Source organism: Drosophila ananassae, chromosome 3R, assembly GCF_017639315.1.
Source record: "Drosophila ananassae strain 14024-0371.13 chromosome 3R, ASM1763931v2, whole genome shotgun sequence".
NCBI classification, from domain to species: Eukaryota; Metazoa; Arthropoda; class Insecta; order Diptera; family Drosophilidae; genus Drosophila; species Drosophila ananassae.
The window spans coordinates 21,521,861-21,539,924 of record NC_057930.1 but is presented as its reverse complement, the minus strand read 5'-3'; the positions used below and the strand labels follow the sequence as shown (position 1 = coordinate 21,539,924).

Genomic DNA, 18,064 nt, shown 5'->3' with positions numbered 1-18,064 from the left:
AACAACTTGTTGCTAATGTGCCAATCATTCGCTTCCAGCCAACGTTTTCACCAAAAAGTTCATCAGCCAAGAAATCGTAGAACAAGGAGTGTGCTTTTGCAAAATTAACTTTTGCATCATCATCATTATGATGAATGATCATCATCATCTAAGGCAGCAATAACCATGCAACATAAAATCACCAAGTCTCCCCCAAAAATCGTGCATGAAAACATCTCCGAAGAATCAAATGAATGCATTTTGGATCTGCCCAAGTCCAACAAAAATAAAAAGAGAAACGAAAATATTGTAATTTTAATATTAAATTAATGTTGGCAAGTCTCAGTAGTTGTTGCCACAGTGTTGTTATTATTATTGCAGCATGTGGCGTGCCACAAAATAATTTGCGAAAACAAAACAAAGTGGGTCGTTCACTGCAGTTTCTGGTGGGTGTCTCATAAAAATGTATTACTGATCGATAGAAATAATTGTTTTTCCAGCATTACATTGGAATTAAGATGTTTTTTTTTTAACATTTTATTTAGTACTATAAAATAATAAATTTAGTTTAAAAGCTTATTACTTTCTTTAGAATATGGTCTCTACAAAATATTCTCGTTTAATGCACAAATAATTCTCTCTTATTTTTGGATGTTGACACACATAGGGGTTCTCGGATGTGCATTGGAAATCTATATAGCCATTGGTCTTAAGATAGTTTCCAAATGCCACACATGCTTCCTCAGGATTACCGTTATTCGGTTCACCTGGCACCCAGGGCAGGAAGGGATCTTCACCATTTTTAGATTTCCGAAAGTCTACTCCATTTCCCAGACGATGAATGCCGGCCCACAATGAATTTTTCCAATCTTCACTGGCTAGTAGTCCCTGACTCTTGAGGAACATAGTTGTCTTAAGATAATCCTCATAGTCATCCAGGACCATCAATTCTCCTCCGAGTGCACCACATTTGCTAGAGGCTGCATGCCAATTTACCTTAAAATAATAATTTTAAATAATATATATTCCATGAATTCTATCCATGAGACTTTTTAAATCACTTACCTTTCCCATACCCCATACCCTTTCCCATACCCCATACCCATACCCACGTAGTAGCACTTTTGACCCACTTCAGTGAATAAAGAGGGACAGGTTGATGAGGCCTTTAGGCCAACAATTAGAGCCAAAAGCGTGCAAATGAAAGTCAGCTGCCTGGCCATGATTGATACCAAAAATCTTAAGTTTCAGCCTTTTATAGGAAAGAGTTCAATGCATTGTCAGTCTACCGATAAGGCCAAAAATAAAGAAAATTATAAAGGCTATCTTTCTGAAACATTAAAACAAGAAAATTAATGAATGGCCTTTATGAATCACATCCTAAAATTGCATTTCTTTTCGCCGAACATTGAGAAAGTGCTTCCAAAACATAATATTAATTGGTAAGATAAGATTATATTTTTGGCCAAATATTTCTCCAGATTTAAGAGAGTACTTTAAAGATTAAAATATATATGTTAATTTTATAATTGATATAATTTTTTTGTCTGATTTGGCTTTCAAACTTCCGCCTCAACCTATAGAGATTGCCGCCCACTTTTTGGGGTTCTTCCCAGGCGTTAGGCGACAGCAAAAGTTCATCTATTGAAAGGTGTGCTAAGCGATAGCAAAAGCCATTTCCCATAATCGTAAGGCCACCAACAATAGTAACAACAACAAAAACAAAAACATTAATAACAACAACAATGAACGACAACGACAACACGAATTTCTATGGCATCAGGGTAACAATTTTAAGGCTTGTCTCTCTTATGAAATAAGACAGCCCGGCCGGCAGAGATTTTTAAATAATTCACAGGCGTGATTGGCCACGCTTTGAGTATATCTATTTTAAAAAAATATCTATATATATATATATCTTTAAAAAAAAATTAAGGGGGAGGATTTTAAAAATTCCTATTCCCAGCCTAATATACTTTATACATGCAATCTCCTTTTTAAAGATGTTTTATTGTTTTGTTTTGGTTTTCAGGCAAATGTCATGAAGCTGGTCCAGTTAAAGTACACTAATTAGTCAGTTAGTCGAACACGGCAGACACCTGAACATGTCAAGGTATTTGCCAGGGGGGTACTCGTACCAATAACCCCCTGATTTTAGAGTCAAAGCGATTGCAGCCGACAGCCATTTAAGGAGCCACTCGAGGTCAGTCTGAAACATAAAAAAAATGCTCAGAAGCGGAGGGATCAGGACGGGGGAATAACTTGGATGACTAACCAATGGACTGGCCACAGGTGAGTCTGATCTGTGAGATGCACTTCAAAATAAAATAATTCAATTAGTTGAAATGTTATTAAACAAAGGTATGCTTCTCTAACTGCGATTTATGAAAAGAGGTGTCTGAAAGTATTGAACCTTTTGTATTTATTTATTTATTAAATAATAGAAATATCCATGTTCTAAGTGTAACCAACTGGTCTCTGATCTGGTCTGGTCCACTCCACTCTGGCAGCTTCCTGCTGTTACTGCTGCTAACACAGACATCAGACATCATCGGCCAAAGCAACAAAGTTCACTTCCAACAATTGAATGAGAAATTTATTGCCAGCGATCGCTCGAATCGAATTGAATAGCTGATTTCGAACTGTATCGAATATCGTATTGTTTGATTTTTTTTCTATATTTTTTTGTTTGTTGGCCGGCCTGCTTCCATTACTATTTTATTTCTTATTAGAAACCCAAAAGGCCCCAAGTGCAACGGAACACACACGCTTGTCGGCAATTATCGCACAACACTAATGGAGCATTGTGAGCATGATCATAAATATTGATCACCTCCGCAGTTGGGATCTATCTGGCCACTTCCTTATGGCCAGGCTAAAGTCTACAAATGAGTCAGTGTGGCGGTGAGGATCCCATTGTCTTGGGAATTGTGCAAATATCAGGCCAATCCAAGGGCACCCGGTGGTGTTCCAATTATGGCAAGGAATCTCATTCAAAACGCTCCCACACAAAGTGCTCCAGGAATGGTTTTTGGTTAGTATTCTATGAAATAATACCATTGTCAAATAAATATGCCTTTAATTTTTTAAATCTAAATCAAGTATGGTACAAAAACCCCATAAATTTCTTAAATAAATTATTCCTTCAAGAAAAAACTCAAAAATCTGGAAGAATGTTTAGCTTTACGTGGTTCATGGGAGAAAGATAATCAGGGTGCTGGAAAGACATGAAATATATTAGATTTTAACCAAAATATTAAACAGAAATCTGACTTCACCTGCAGCATAGACTCTCTGATCCTGGTACCCTTGACATTGATCACCAAATTCCGGCCGGCACCCTTGGAACAATATCCAATGGCATTGATGACGAACTCATTGGTGATCTCGTCGCAGTCCCTCAATTCAATTACCTTCAGTTCGAGACACTTTCGGATGAGACGCATCATTCCAATGTCCATTACCCGGCCACACCATGTCAAGCCGAACTGTTCCAGCTGGCTGAGATCGTTGAAGAACTTGAAGTGATCATCCTCGAGGACATCGTTGTTGCTCCAGCGCAGATCCTTGAGTGAACTCAACTGGCCCAGGCACCGGGCGTGCTCATTGGAGATCTGAAACTGTCCAGATAAATGCAAGTGGGTCAGCTTGTTGCCCTTGTTCTCGGCCAAAACGGTTAAGAATCCGATGTTCAGTTCGTTTGAGGTCATCCAAGTTTTCAGGGTACATTTCTGAAGTTTCGGCAGAGCGGCTATGACCTCGAAATTGGTATCGCAGCCGGAAAAGGAGAGTTCCTCCAGTTCCAAACAGCACTCGGCTATCTTCTTGTATAGGCTTTGGTTCATCACTTCAAAGCAGCAATCGTCCAGGTCCAGAACCTTCAACGACTTCAGAGGTATTCCAAACTCCCCCGAATTCCACAAAAGACAATCTCGAAGGACCAGTGTTTGAAGTTTGGGAAAGCCGCATAGATGTTTTCCTGAAAAGGTATTTAAATTTAATTTTATTTAATTTCAAAACTAAAATATAATCTCACCTGTATAGCAACCGTTAACTAATTCAAAATGTTCCAGATTCTGGTTAGCCTGCAGATCAAAGTTAAGGACATCCTCGGCGTCCATGCAATCGATGCAGACCTTCTTCAGACGCGTCATCCTGGACATAATGGTGCGATAATGGAACTCATCGGTGACATTTGTATAGAAGATCTCCTCGAGATTCGGACAAAACTCCGAAATGAATTCCACCAGGAGGGATTCCTTTTGGAAGGCGGCACAGTCCACGTGGAGAATGCGAATGTAGGGACCAGTAACCTTAAAGAAACAAATGAGTTCCGGCAGACGCATCGGTTCCAAATGCTCCACGTCCAGGCTGTGTCGCTGGGTGCGGGACCAGCTCTCGAAGGCGCCACGAAATTTGGATGCCGTACAGGCTAGACGCACCTTATCGGAGAGGGCGGGCAGAAAGTCGTAGAGCCGTAGGATAATATCCTCCGGCATGTCCATCAGTTTCGTTCTGCATGGTATCGGCATCGGAATCGGTGGGGATGGTGCTAACTGTGTCGGACGGGTAGGAGCCCGCTTCGGGGGCGCTGATTTCAGATGGGATTTGGGTTTGGGCATCCTTCAACTGGGTGTACTTGTACTGTGAATTTCAATTCTTACATTTTTGACAGCTGATCGGAGGTTATATCGATCGGTGGGGAGAATATATTTTCTTATAAATTCTATTAAATGTTTTGGGCCTAAGATACCCTTAATATTAAACATAATACCCTTTAATATTATTCCCATGGGTCGTCCCGGCACTTCCCTATGACTGACACTGACCGCCAGAAGTTTCCGACCGACAGCTGCGGGCAATTTCTCGCATTCCTCTATTATTCCTCTATTATAAACAAGTTTTTCCTTTTGTTTGACAATTAATTGCATAATTGCCTGAATAAATGCATAAATAAATGGAAGCGTTTGAGAACTCGCCAAATGCTATATGCTCCCATAATTTATTAATTATTTATTTATTTATTTTTACCGGATATGTTTGGGAGAGAATTAAGTTTCGGTTTTTGTTTACCTTTTTTATGTTTTAATTTAAAACATTTCATTGTTCAAGTTGAAGTAAACAACTTTAAAATAATGATTATTTCAAATGCCCTACAATTAAAACAAAAGGAACAAAATTAAGGACAAGTTTTCTAATAAGACTAATTAATAAGACTAATTTTGTTTACACTTCCTTTTAATAGTTTTTTGTTAAGGTTGTTTATTCGTTTATATTTTTTATACACATTTAATTGTAATTGCTTACATTGTGCATTTAAGAGTAATTAACTAGGACAGAACTTAGTTATTTAAAAAGAAGAAAAAAAATAATTTAAAATAGTGCATGATTATCATAAAGGATAATTATTTTTTTATAAAGTTTCTGTTCAAATCCAGTGGGTCAACTGCATGGTGCCATCATGAGTCCTCTGGGTATCCATGATGCTCATCTGGCGCACTAATCTCTTCATGGACGGACGATGAATGGGTCGAACACCACTACCGGACGAAGTGTCCAGTGGTGTGCGCTCATCGATCCGTGGAGCTGGATCCCTGACCCTTCGACTGTCCCTCAGCTCGAGTTCCACCTCGGAGGCAGTATTGGATGAGCCAGCCAGGACGTCTAGGTTTTCATAGGAAGGCGGTTGCGACATTACATCCCTGGGAAGGAGCATTGGACTCTATTAAATATGATGATTGTAAAAAATATCCTTAAACTCACGGTTTCTTGGCACAACTACAGCAATCCTTAAACTGCCAGTTCTTGCCAAACTCTTCGCCCTCCTCGATGGTTTGCGGCAGACGATGATGCAGTGTCTCCGGCAATCGTAGTCCCGTCATCCCGCCCAGCATTGACACAAATCCCATAATAACCAATGGTAGTTTCAGGTTCTCCTTGCCCAGATAGGTCACAAATGGTATGACGATGAGGCCCAGTCCTCCAATATAACTGGAAGCTCCAATTCCAATGCCACGCACCTGAGTGGGATACAGTTCTCCGGCAAAGGGATAAATAATCAGGAACGAAGCGGACAGGAGGGCTTTGGAGATGAGATATAGAACCAGGGTCTCATCCACGGCGTCATCTGGTAACATGACGGTAATGACACAAGCCACGCCCCTGGAATTTAAATATTATTTGATGAACCATGTGTATGAATTTCAATAATCACCCCAAGATCATGGACAAACTCAAGGGCCATCGCCTTCCCCAGGTGTCCATGAAGTACCAGCAGCACAGGTAACTTGGTAGCTCCACTACGGCGGACAGAAAGAAGCTCACATACTGATTCGTTCCCAGCGAAGGTCCATAGTAACTTAGTCCCAGATAGACCGTCTCATTGGCAAACCAACTCAGCGTAATCAGTATAGTCTTCAATCGCATGTTGGGAGTCCGGCAGAGATCCATTAGACCCACATTGGCCACTTTTTTCTTCTGCTTCTTGAGCTTATCCCTTCGGATTTGAGCCTCCAGCTTGAGATGCACCGCCTCCGGAAACTGTCGTCCATTAACCGTGGCCATCCGCTCCAAAATCTTGAGTGCCTCCTCGAGGCGTCCGCGCATCAGCAGCCACCTCGGGGACTCCGGCATTACGAACATGTACAGGAAATAGGCATAAAAGGGCAGGGAAGTGATGTACGAGAGGCGCACCCAATCCCTTTCCAAGTAAGTGACCACTGAGAGCAACATGATGCCAGAAGTGTAGAAGGTGCAGGTCATCACGGTCACAAAGGAACGATAGTTTTCTCCAACCAGTTCGAGAGCTAAAAAATAAACCATTTCATGTATGTTCCAAAAGTATCTGAAAGTAATACTCACAGATGATAAAAGGTATCTGATAGACAGCTGGAATGGTGAGACCCACAATGACCCGACTTCCGGCCCAGGTCCAGAAATCCTTGCTCAGGGATGTCATCAAGCTTCCTGCCAGCAAGGTGGCCAGGCAGGTGAAATAGGACAGCCTCCTCCCAGCCCGATCGTTCAGTAATCCAAAAAGATAGACCCCAACAGGTCCGCCAGTATTCAAGGCCGCCAAACCAATAGTGGGATATATATCCTGATCGCAAACTAAATCGAACTGTAAAATGGGATAGGGTTCAGTGATCTCATAGCTAGATATATCCTGGCTATCGGTATGCCTCGGGGGGAAATGTTACAAGCTTCTCCTACATGAAGTATGAATGATTTTGGAGGAATATCTTCTGGTTCTGCGCACATCAATCACTATGGAGGACCACACATTGCTAGTGTTGTATTCCCATCCCTGGCTGCACTTGACCAAAGGCCAACTGCTATTAGCTTCCATCATGGTCAGATCATCCACTTCCCCGGACTCCAGTAGTTGGGTCCAATTAACTCCGTAGGTAAGACACTTGCTGTAAACCAGTTCATCGTTTTCCTGAAAAAATAAGGTCTTTAAAATATCATTTTTATGTATAATAGAGGCTCTTAAAAATCAATATGAAATCAATTAACCATTTCGATTTCCTCAAGCTGGCTATTTCGTCATTTGACCTCTCGATTACTCATCGAACCACCCTCGTATTGACATTCCACCCCGCCAAACGCACAATCAATGGTCCGACTTGATAACCTTAGCACTCGTATGGCTGCCACACTCACCAGTTCCTTGGGTATGGCCAGGGATTTTCGCTGCTCCAGCGGCAGATCCAACAGCTCCGGTATCCGACACCAATAGTCATCCGGAGTATCAGCCATAAAGAGCTGATTAAAAGCACAAAATCCGCATGGAATGCAAGCGGGCAGGCATATTCCAAACACCAATAGTTTTTGGTATTTTCCAAATTCGCCAATTGTGGGCAGCAGGTCATCCAGATCGAAGGCTTCCTATGAACTCAAAAGCTTAGAATATTAAGATACCACTATATAGTAGATGTACTTACATCGACTGAGGTCTGAGAGTCGGGAGCCTGTTGGAATTGTTGCTGTTTTTGTCGCAGCTCCGACAGCTCATCGTATTCATCCACATCGCTGTCCTCAATATCCGACATGGATGCGCCGGATAGCCAAGCTCTGGACTGGAAGCGTTTATTCGCACTGGCGCTGGTCGGGCCAGCCCTTGTCAAGAAGCCACAAAAAGACCCAAGCTGAACTGTCACTTTTAAGGCAAGGGTTGGACTAAAAGTTTAAAAATTCCAACAAACAATCGAGAAAAACTGTTCAGCACCAGAGGGCGTTTTGGTTTCTTTATAATTTATATTTTCGTTTATTCTTTAGTCGCAAGTTAGATTTAAATAGTTTAAACTAAAGTATTTAAAATATTACACGTGAATTAAATCCTGCTCGAATTACGGCTAAGACGAGCCACTAATTACAGTTGTTAGGCTTTGATATTACAAGTAGAGAACGGTGTTTTAAAGTACATCGGTTTGCGGGTCAGTACTTTCCTATCTGGACATTGTGTTTTTTTTTTTTTGTATGTTTTTGTTTTGGAATCGTTGCTAAAGCGGGAAATGGACAATTGCTAAACTTTACGCCTAAAGATTAACAAACAAAAAAAACTGTGAACTATACAAAAGATGCTTCAATTAATTTGAAACTCCAATTCGTCGGGCCCTGCTTACTGCTTAAAGATTATTGCGCGCTTCGTTACTCCACGGTTTTTCGGTTTTTTTTTATGCCTGATACAAATATATGTATATATGTTATTGTACATATCGTACATCGTACAATCGTAATTATAATAAACAGAAAACTGACACTGCCGGGCGCACAGCGCAGAAATCACACACACATTAGGCTTAAGTGTAAATTTGTGGCTACACATACAAAAATACAATTTTGCACGGACTCCATTCCATCATCTCTGTTGGCATTTCTATCAATCCACTTAATCCACTTTCACCACGCTGTAGATCTTGCGTATGAACCAGAAGCACGCAAAGAAGCCAATGGTGCCGGTTAGCAGAAAGAAGAGGAATACCATGATGGCCGTGTAACCGAAATACAGGAACGTCGAGGCGCTATCCTTGATCGAGAGCTTTGTCACAAAGTAGTGACAACAGTAGATGAACAGATAGACAGCTGTAAAGCCGGACGTCAGGAAGGAGCGCCACCACCAATGATAGTCCTCGGCACACAAATGGAAATAGCACAACAGGATCGTTGTCTCCGAGCACGTGATGACCAAAATGAGAAAGACCAGGAACAGGAAGCCGAACATGTAGTACATTTGATTCGACCACAGAGAGCTAAGAATGAAGAACAGCTGAATGAAGATGCAGCCGAAGGGCAGAACTCCGCCCATCACAATTCCGGGAATGGGTTGGGTATAGATCGATTGGTCGGGAATCTGGCGAGGAATCTGGTTGGTGCGCACCGGGTGCTCCAGGGCCTGAAAAACAGATATTAAATGTCAAGTTCAGTCATTAATCTGGTGATTTAGAAACTCACTCGCTTGCGGAATCCAAAGTAGGCACCCACAAAGGTCAAAGGCACCGAAACGCCGAACCACAAGGCCAACAAGGCGACCAAAGTGCTGAAGGGGACAGCTCCCGAGCTATTCTCGCCCCACAAGACCAAGTTCATCACAAAGAATAGCGAGAATACCACTCTATAATATACAAAATTACAAATAAAATAAAGTCATGTCCTGGCTATCAAGTGACTCACCCCGGGCATACGATGGAGGTAAGGATCACATTGCTCTTCCACTTGAGGCCGCCGAAACTCTTGTAGATACGCGCCGAGACATAGCCAGCCGGGGTGCCCAGGGAAACGAACAGAACCATGGAGCAGGTCATCAAAGCGCCACGATTGGCGGGCGACAAGAAACCCAGACAGGCGAACGCCAATGTAATCATCGACATCACCAGGACCTGCACACCAGATCCCAGAAAAACGGACAGCAGCATGCCCTTACGCGGTGGCCTAAACACATCACCATGGACCAGCTTCCAGCCGAACTCCTCCTGGGCATCTTCGCCGCTGTCCATCTGATTGTACCTAGCGATGTCCTTGTGCAGAGTGCGCAGCATAATCATGGCCACCATGCCGCTCAAGAAGAGAACGATCACCAGAGAGTTGAGAATCGAGAACCATTGGATGTTCGTGTGGGGCATGGACTCTAGAATGTAATCCCAACGGGAGGACCACTTAATAGAATCATTCTTGATGAACTTCACACTGTAGGTGTAGATAATGTTCAGCTGTTCTCCGTCCTTCAAGGCAGTCTCGCTGATGGCCAGCGGTTCAGTACTCAAACAATTGAGATTCTTAGGATCGGTGTGCTTTATGGATTTGGGAGTAACCTTGACGGAAATGATGCGACCACTGTTGCCAAAGCCAATGCCCCATTCCTCCAGTTGTCCGCTGTGATATGTGATCTCCAGATCTACATGGTTGAAGGGATAGTAGTGCAATGGCTGATTGTAGATCGAGTTAATGGGACAGCCCTCGCCATCGGGCCGAACCAAACAGCCCATGGGGAAGCCAGTGCCGCAGTATTGCTTTCCATTCTCCAAGGGATAACACCAAGTCACTGGCATGTTGTCCACAATCCAGTGATGCTGATAGTTCAAGCTGATGCCCTTTTTCAAGACCATCATCTTGCGATGGCTGATGGGATCGCCGCCCTTGTACACCTTAGTGCAGGCCTCACTGCATTGCTGGTTCTCCAAGAACTGAATCTTGTATGGCCCGGGCCGTATACGTTCGCCGAAGACCACCTGTCCCAGATTCTCCACCGGCGAGTTCTCCTCCTTGCCCAAACAGAAATCAAAGTGATGATATTCGTAGGGAATGACGGACTCCTCGGTGTTCAATCGGTTAACGTATAAGATTACATCAGACTGGAAGAGATTATCAATAAAAGATATATAAGTAATTATATAAATTCCAAGTATAACTTTAATCTTATCTGGGTTTCGTAGTTCCCTCATAAGAGTGGATAGTTGCCTTGATTTATTGACAAACATTTTTTTTAGAAAATAAGCCATTGTATGGGCTTTTTAGTTAACTGATTTAGCCGGTTGGTAACTAATAACTACCAAGGATTTTATCATTTTATTTGTTTATCGAACTTCAACCTAAAATGCCTTGTAAACATGACTTGAAATGGAAGAAATTATAAACATACTGAGTTCTACTTTAATAAATAATTAAAAAAAACTCTATTTAGAACCTATTCAGGTTCTTTTATTCCACCAAACTTCTAAGAAATCGGGAAGCCCCCATATAACTATAAATACAGTCAAGGTCTTGCTCTATTTGAAGATAAAGGCTTACTACAATTAAGATAAATTTTAATGATATTAACTAGCCAACTATAGCAAGTATATTATTAAAACTTATGTTATATCTTATGATCTATGATCTTAAGTTAAGTAACCAATATTTTCTTATATTCCCAACACACTCCAAGACCTCTTTTTTCTGTTAATTTAATCTTTCGTTTTCTGCAGACATTAACCTGCATTCAGACTGCCACCTGAGCTAACAAGCCTCGTTTAAATTTTAGAAGAACTTCAGCATCGTGTGTCCAACTTGGTCGACGTCAGCAGCAGCCGTAGCAGTAGCAGACTCTGTTGAAAACCGGGAGGAGATGTGGAGAACCAGCATATCAGAAGAACTTGACGACCGCAGGGCCTTATCAGAGCTCTTCCGCTTTCTGACTGCCATTAGAGAATAGAACATACGCTATAACTAATTGTAGTTCCACTGCTTTTGCTAATTGTTTTTGTTTTAGTTGTAGACGAACGCACACACACAGAAACACAATACTAACACCCACCCACCCGTACGTACGTACGTACGTATACATGTAGAATATACCTTGCATGTGGTTGAGACGTCGGTTTTCTTACAGAAGTTAACCGGTGCCAAGCCGGGCAGATAAAATGCCAGAGCCGGAGTCAGAATCTGTAGCAGAATGAGTCCCAGTAGTGGTATTATGCTCCTGATGGAGCCGGAGACCAGGATCATCTTGAATTTGGTTCGAAAAAAATCAGTCACCAGCAGCAATAGCAGGTTGGGCTACTACTCAGCTTCGCCCTTTTTGTGTGAAATGATTGGCAACGTGGCCTTTACGACGGCACTCTCCTGCAGTCCTCCACACAGCTTCCCAATAGCGGTGCCCGGGAAACCCGCTTTAGCAGTTTATATGTCGGAAAATTCCGTTTTTTAAGTGTTTTTTACTACGTTTCTTATTATTTGGCCGAACGTCAGCACCTAGTACGAGCTAGAGCTGTCAAAGTAACGATAGTTTTTGATTAACAATAAAGTTATCGATAGTTCCACCTCTAAGGATAACTGCCAACTTGTTTGTTGATAAAAACATAGTTTCAAACCAAGGCACGAAATATTCAACGATTTACCTGCGAAATTTAAATTATATAAAAAGACTTTTTATCTAAAAAAAAAAAAGAATCTTTAACAAAGTGCCTTGTAGAACCTATTACGAAAACTTGATTGCTGTGAAGGAAATTCAAATCCAACTGTCATTTCTCAGTGAAGCGCATAGTGTTGCCACCGTGCCGCAAGCTTTCCATGTGTGAGGAGAAATAAAATCCATAGAACCGGCCTGTTCCTCATTAAACTCACTGAAAGGCAGCCACCAAAAAAGATATATTGCCAGCGTTGTCGCAACGAATCTGTGAGATTTAAACATTAAAAAAATCCCCAAAAAGCAACCGCTTGGTATCCCGCGCTTTTTTTTGGCTAAAGAAGGCAGCAACAACAAAAAAGTGAGTTTGATTCGTTTTCAATTTCAATTTCAGGCATCCGACGAGTGTGTGTGTGTGGCTGTGAAGGCGAAAAAATCAATTTCGTGACGTTCAAGGTGTTGCAAGCAACCACCTCCCCCAACTCCCGAAAAAAATATAATAAAAAATCATCGATCTTGTACACTAATGGATTAATAATTTCTTTTGTTTCTTGTGCCTCTGCAGCTGCTCAGAAATCGTCTTGCAATTACGCAAAATTCCAACACACTCATAGGCATACCGACGAAATAGAAAGTAAAGTAAAGTAAGAAAAAAAAAAAAAAAAAGAGCGCAAAAATGACTTCCGATATAGCGATGCAACTGATTGCCATTTTGGAGAAGACGGTGTCGCCAGGTGAGTTGCAATAATCATATATACCACGTACATACATATATATATTTTTTTATATCATACCCCAGCCAGGGGCATCTGCTTTTTTTTTTTCGTTTTGGTTCGTTGTGGCGGGAGGGACGCCCGTTGTATGTTTGTATGTTGCGCAGGGTTGCAATAGTCGCTCGCATATGTTTGGTTGCTAGGGGCACACACACATATGTACATAACTTATATACATACATACATATATAGATATGTATGTACATATGTATAGGAACATATAAACGCGCTCCTACAATTAAGGATTTTAAGAATTCGGTTAAGAACCCTACCTAACCTCAAACTCCATAGGGATTACTAATCCAAGTAATGGAATAGAATAGAACTTAATTCCATGGGATGGTGGGGAACCCCCTAATATTTTGTATATAATAGCTTTAGAAATAATTAATTTTTTTTAATTAAAATTTTAGATAAAAATGAACTACTGGCGGCTAAGAACTTTCTGGAGCAGGCGGCCAACGGCAACCTGCCCGAGTTCCTCAAGGCCCTATCCGAGATCCTAGTTAATACATCAAACAGCGCCGTGGCCCGAATGGCAGCCGGCCTCCAGCTGAAGAACCACCTGACCAGCAAGGACGAGAAAGTCAGCCAACAGTACCAGGACCGCTGGAATCAGTTCCCCACCGAGATCCGCGAACTGATCAAGAACAATGTGAGTTATCATAAGATCATCACAGCGTATTGCCTCTAAAACATTTGCTCTTTTTGTAGATCCTGGTGGCCTTGGGCACAGAGAACACCCGACCCTCGTGTGCCGCCCAGTGCGTCGCCTATGTGGCTGTCATTGAGTTGCCTATGAACCGGTGGACACCCCTCATCCAGACTTTGGTCAGCAAGGTGGTGAGCGAGGGATCGAGTGAAATGCACCGCGAAGCAGCCCTGGAGGCAATCGGCTACATCTGCCAGGACATACGGTTCGGCGTACTGGAGAATCAGTCCAACGAAGTGCTGACCGCCATCATCCATGGCATGAGGAAATTGGAGCCGAGCAACCACGTCCGCTTGGCAGCCACCACTGCTCTGTTGAACTCCTTGGAGTTCACGAAATCCAACTTCGAGAAGGACATGGAGCGTAACTTCATCATGGAGGTGGTGTGCGAGGCGACTCAGTGCCAGGATACACAGATCTGTGTGGCGGCACTCCAATGTCTGGTGAAGATTATGAGCTTGTATTATCAGTTCATGGAGCCATACATGGCCCAGGCCCTGTTCCCCATCACTCTGGCCGCCATGAAGTCGGAGAACGATGCTATCGCCTTGCAGGGCATCGAGTTCTGGTCCAACGTCTGTGACGAGGAGATCGACTTGGCCATTGAGAGCCAGGAGGCCACTGACCAGGGCCGAGCACCACAACGAGTGTCCAAACACTATGCCCGCGGCGCCTTACAGTTCCTGGCTCCGGTGCTCGTCGAGAAACTGACCAAACAGGACGAATGCGACGACGAGGACACTTGGAGTCCATCCAAGGCCGCTTCGGTCTGTCTGATGGTGCTGGCCACCTGTTGCGAGGATGAGATTGTGCCGCATGTCCTGCCCTTCATCAAGGAGAACATTGAGTCGCACAACTGGCGCTTCCGTGATGCCGCCGTCATGACCTTCGGATCCATTCTGAACGGCCTGGAGACCAACACTCTAAAGCCGCTCGTGGAGCAGGCAATGCCCACGCTCATCAGATTGATGTACGATTCCAGTGTGATTGTCAGGGACACCACCGCCTGGACCTTTGGACGTATCTGCGACATTATACCCGAGGCGGCCATCAACAAGACATATCTGCAGACCCTGCTCGAGTGCTTCGTGAAGAGCCTGAAGTCGGAGCCGCGTGTCTCGGCCAACGTATGCTGGGCCTTCATTGGACTGTCGGACGCCGCCTACGAGGCAGCTGTGGTCACCGAGGGCGAGACCCCTGAGACCTACGCCCTGTCCCCGTACTTTGAGTTCATCATCACCCAGCTGCTGGAGACCACAGATCGATCGGACGGCGCCCAGGCCAACTTGAGAGGTGCCGCTTACGAGGCACTCATGGATATGATCAAGAACTCGCCACTGGATTGCTATTTGATTGTGCAGCGCACCACTATCGTCATCCTGGAGCGATTGAACCAGGTGATGCAGATGGAGACGCACATCAGCAACCACAGCGACCGGCATCAGTTCAACGATCTGCAGTCCCTGCTCTGCGCCACTCTCCAGAGTGTCCTGCGTAAGGTGCGCGAACAGGACGCTCCCCAGATCTCCGACGCCATTATGACCGCTCTCCTGACCATGTTCAACTCGAGTGCCGGCAAGTCGGGTGGTGTGCAGGAGGATGCCTTCATGGCAGTCTCCACTCTAGTGGAGCTGTTGGGCGTTCAGTTTGCCAAGTACATGCCAGCTTTCAAGGACTTCCTCATTATGGGTCTGAAGAATCACGAGGAGTACCAAGTGTGCTGCGCTTCCGTCGGGCTTACCGGTGACATCTTCCGGGCTCTCAAGGATCTGATGGTGCCCTATTGCGATGAAATCATGTCCGTAATGATGCTCAACTTGTCGGAGCCGTCCCTCCATCCCAGCGTTAAGCCGCAGATCTTGTCCGCCTTCGGAGATATCGCCCTCAGTATCGGCTCCCACTTTGTCAAGTACCTCAATGTGGTGCTGGACATGCTCTGCGGTGCCTCGAACCTTCAGGTAGGTCACTTATCCATTAGTAGTTTTAATTTTTTCACTAATTCCTTATCCCCCAGCCGGATGCCAACAACTACGACATGAACGAGTACATCAGCGAGCTGCGCGAAAGTGTCCTGGAGGCCTACACTGGCATCATTCAGGGCCTCAAGGGCGTGGACCAGACCGCCCACCCCGACGTCATGCACATGGAACCCCATTTGATGCACATTATCGGTTTCATTAAGCGTGTCGCTCAGGAGGGCGATGTCTCCGACTCGATGATGGCCAGTGCCGCCGGTTTCATCGGAGATTTGTGCACATCCTTCGGACCGGCTCTGTATCCGCTGCTGGACGATGTGGTGATCAACCAGTTCCTGGCGGAGGGCAAGCGATCGAAGGGACAACGCACCAAGATGCTGTGCACCTGGGCGGCCAAGGAGATCAAGAAGATCAACACCCAGGTCATTACGCAGTAATTCAACTGCTAGAGGTTAATGTTTCCCTCAAAAACCCGACCCTCAAGATTGTGTGTTATGCAGCCAAACTGGTGAGTAGTTGGTATACCTTCCACACCCACACACATCTGTGCTACAAGGGCACAGATTACACATTATACTTTTTTCATTTTTTAACCCGAATCACTAACTAAAAATCTGTTCTTCTCTATTCTTTCAGTTCAGTCCGAATTATCTGATTTAAAAAAAAAAAGATACTATCTGCTAAGTTTGTTTGTCCGATCTATTGTTGCTGTGCAACGTGTATATTTTAAGAACACATTGTTTATAAAAACCCCCCCTATTTTAAGCTCAAAACTGAACCTCTTTTTTAAGATTTATAATTTTTAAAAATAAGCTTCTGTTAAACTTCGTGTGAGATTTAAACCAATTTAGTAGCCAATCGAAATCGAAACCCCCCCCGACTGCCTCTGTCGGGGCTAATACATTATTAATTGCGTTGAATGGAGTCCCCCCCGATTTTAGGAATTATCAAAAAAATATATAGTAATCGAAGAAGTTGTTATTCAAAATGATGTCAACCTAAAATTAAGTGTAAAAATCGGTTAAAAATTGATTCAAAAAGTAAAAAAAAAACACAACACTATGCATTACAAAACTCCTTGGAAACATTAACTTGTAGCACAGTTACAGAAACCACATTATATTATCCTTAATCCTTAATCCCTTCAAAAAAAGAAAAAACAAAAAAAAAAATATGATGAATGGAATGTAATGTGTGATGAAAAATGTGATGAATATGAATATGAATGTCCTTATGACTGAGAGAGAGTGCTTAGTCTGAGTGCCTGGCTGTCCGACTATTTACTAACTACACCCAAAAAAATACTATTTTTAGAGAATGTGTGCATGATTGAGATAAGCTATAAGTGGATTGTGATTGTGATGGAGAACCCCCTCAATAAATGTATGAAACTGGATGATGAATTTACTTTTGGCGCGCGTGTGCTGGCGTGTGTTGTGTGATATTATGAATTAAGCGAAAGAATGGTCTAAAATTTAAGCTAAAATATAAAACAAAAACAAGAAAACAAATCAAAAAGATTTTAAACGGATTTGAATATACAAACGAAACTTAACGAAAAACTAAATGTTAAAAACAAAAACACTCAAAGACGACTGAGAAACCAAACTAGGAACTAAAAAAAACGAATTACGAAACGACTTAGGGACGTACAAAGGCGGCGTTCGGGGGGCGTGGCTGTTTCAAAGACCATCACCACCTAGAGCAAAATACACTTAAACAAATTCTTTTTTAATTCTTTAAACAGCTGCCCCCCAAGCCCCAAAAAAAAATACAAAACACAAATGAATGAAATTATTTTTTATGTTTTGTGTGTAAACCACTTAAGTGTGCTCTCATTAATTCCAACCAATGACGCTTTATTTGCCTCTCATTTTATTTAATTTAAAATATATATATTTTTTTAAAAATTAAATTCAACGAGTAAAAAAATGACAGCAAAAAACAACAACAACCAAGCAACTACCTGCCGCACACACGAACGACACACTTATAATTAATATATATATATATTAGATAAATAAAAAAAGAAAAGAAAAAACTGCAACGGACCAGGGTATACATAAAACAAAAACAAAAACATACTTTACATACTATTATTTACATATAGAAGTATAGAGGGCGCTTAAAGACAATTTACATGACAGCTTGAAGGACGATACTTTTGACCCCCAAAACTCATACCCCCCCATCACTTTCATAGAACATATTACTTACGAAAAGACGCGACTACAGAGGA

The 18,064-nt window shown here is 42.8% G+C and overlaps 5 protein-coding genes across 6 annotated transcripts; 1 reads left to right on the top strand and 4 right to left on the bottom strand.

The window, feature by feature from the left end:
* Nucleotides 1-497: 497 nt before the first annotated feature.
* LOC6502427 (C-type lectin 37Db) lies at nucleotides 498-1,197 on the bottom strand. The gene is made up of 2 exons (XM_001962176.4): nucleotides 1,045-1,197; nucleotides 498-975 (listed from the first exon to the last, which is right to left on the bottom strand). The coding sequence occupies exons 1-2, from the start codon at nucleotides 1,051-1,053 to the stop codon at nucleotides 568-570; spliced, it is 417 nt and encodes a 138-aa protein (XP_001962212.2). The 5' UTR covers nucleotides 1,054-1,197; the 3' UTR covers nucleotides 498-567.
* A 1,836-nt stretch (nucleotides 1,198-3,033) lies between these two features.
* On the bottom strand, nucleotides 3,034-4,687 carry LOC6497375. The gene is made up of 3 exons (XM_001962177.3): nucleotides 4,016-4,687; nucleotides 3,258-3,958; nucleotides 3,034-3,196 (listed from the first exon to the last, which is right to left on the bottom strand). Exons 1-3 carry the CDS (start codon nucleotides 4,599-4,601, stop codon nucleotides 3,137-3,139), a joined length of 1,347 nt encoding a protein of 448 aa, XP_001962213.1. The 5' UTR covers nucleotides 4,602-4,687; the 3' UTR covers nucleotides 3,034-3,136.
* Nucleotides 4,688-5,208: 521 nt separating this feature from the next.
* LOC6497374 (carcinine transporter) lies at nucleotides 5,209-8,095 on the bottom strand. Its single transcript, XM_001962178.4, has 7 exons — nucleotides 7,926-8,095; nucleotides 7,645-7,869; nucleotides 7,238-7,420; nucleotides 6,841-7,099; nucleotides 6,194-6,785; nucleotides 5,743-6,141; nucleotides 5,209-5,681 (listed from the first exon to the last, which is right to left on the bottom strand). Exons 1-7 carry the CDS (start codon nucleotides 8,031-8,033, stop codon nucleotides 5,408-5,410), a joined length of 2,040 nt encoding a protein of 679 aa, XP_001962214.1. The 5' UTR covers nucleotides 8,034-8,095; the 3' UTR covers nucleotides 5,209-5,407.
* A 123-nt stretch (nucleotides 8,096-8,218) lies between these two features.
* LOC6497373 (transmembrane 9 superfamily member 2) lies at nucleotides 8,219-12,247 on the bottom strand. Its single transcript, XM_001962179.4, has 4 exons — nucleotides 11,815-12,247; nucleotides 9,655-10,832; nucleotides 9,436-9,595; nucleotides 8,219-9,376 (listed from the first exon to the last, which is right to left on the bottom strand). The coding sequence occupies exons 1-4, from the start codon at nucleotides 11,962-11,964 to the stop codon at nucleotides 8,873-8,875; spliced, it is 1,992 nt and encodes a 663-aa protein (XP_001962215.1). The 5' UTR covers nucleotides 11,965-12,247; the 3' UTR covers nucleotides 8,219-8,872.
* Nucleotides 12,248-12,481: 234 nt separating this feature from the next.
* On the top strand, nucleotides 12,482-17,221 carry LOC6498163 (importin subunit beta). 2 transcript variants are annotated; one of them, XM_014906506.3, is made up of 6 exons: nucleotides 12,482-12,725; nucleotides 12,930-13,098; nucleotides 13,551-13,792; nucleotides 13,852-15,807; nucleotides 15,864-16,333; nucleotides 16,462-17,221. In XM_014906506.3, exons 2-5 carry the CDS (start codon nucleotides 13,041-13,043, stop codon nucleotides 16,260-16,262), a joined length of 2,655 nt encoding a protein of 884 aa, XP_014761992.1. In that variant the 5' UTR covers nucleotides 12,482-12,725; nucleotides 12,930-13,040; the 3' UTR covers nucleotides 16,263-16,333; nucleotides 16,462-17,221. The 2 variants fall into 2 exon arrangements, with proteins under 2 accessions (XP_014761992.1, XP_001962216.1); XM_001962180.4 differs by lacking the exon at nucleotides 12,482-12,725 and adding an exon at nucleotides 12,736-12,820.
* Nucleotides 17,222-18,064: the final 843 nt, after the last annotated feature.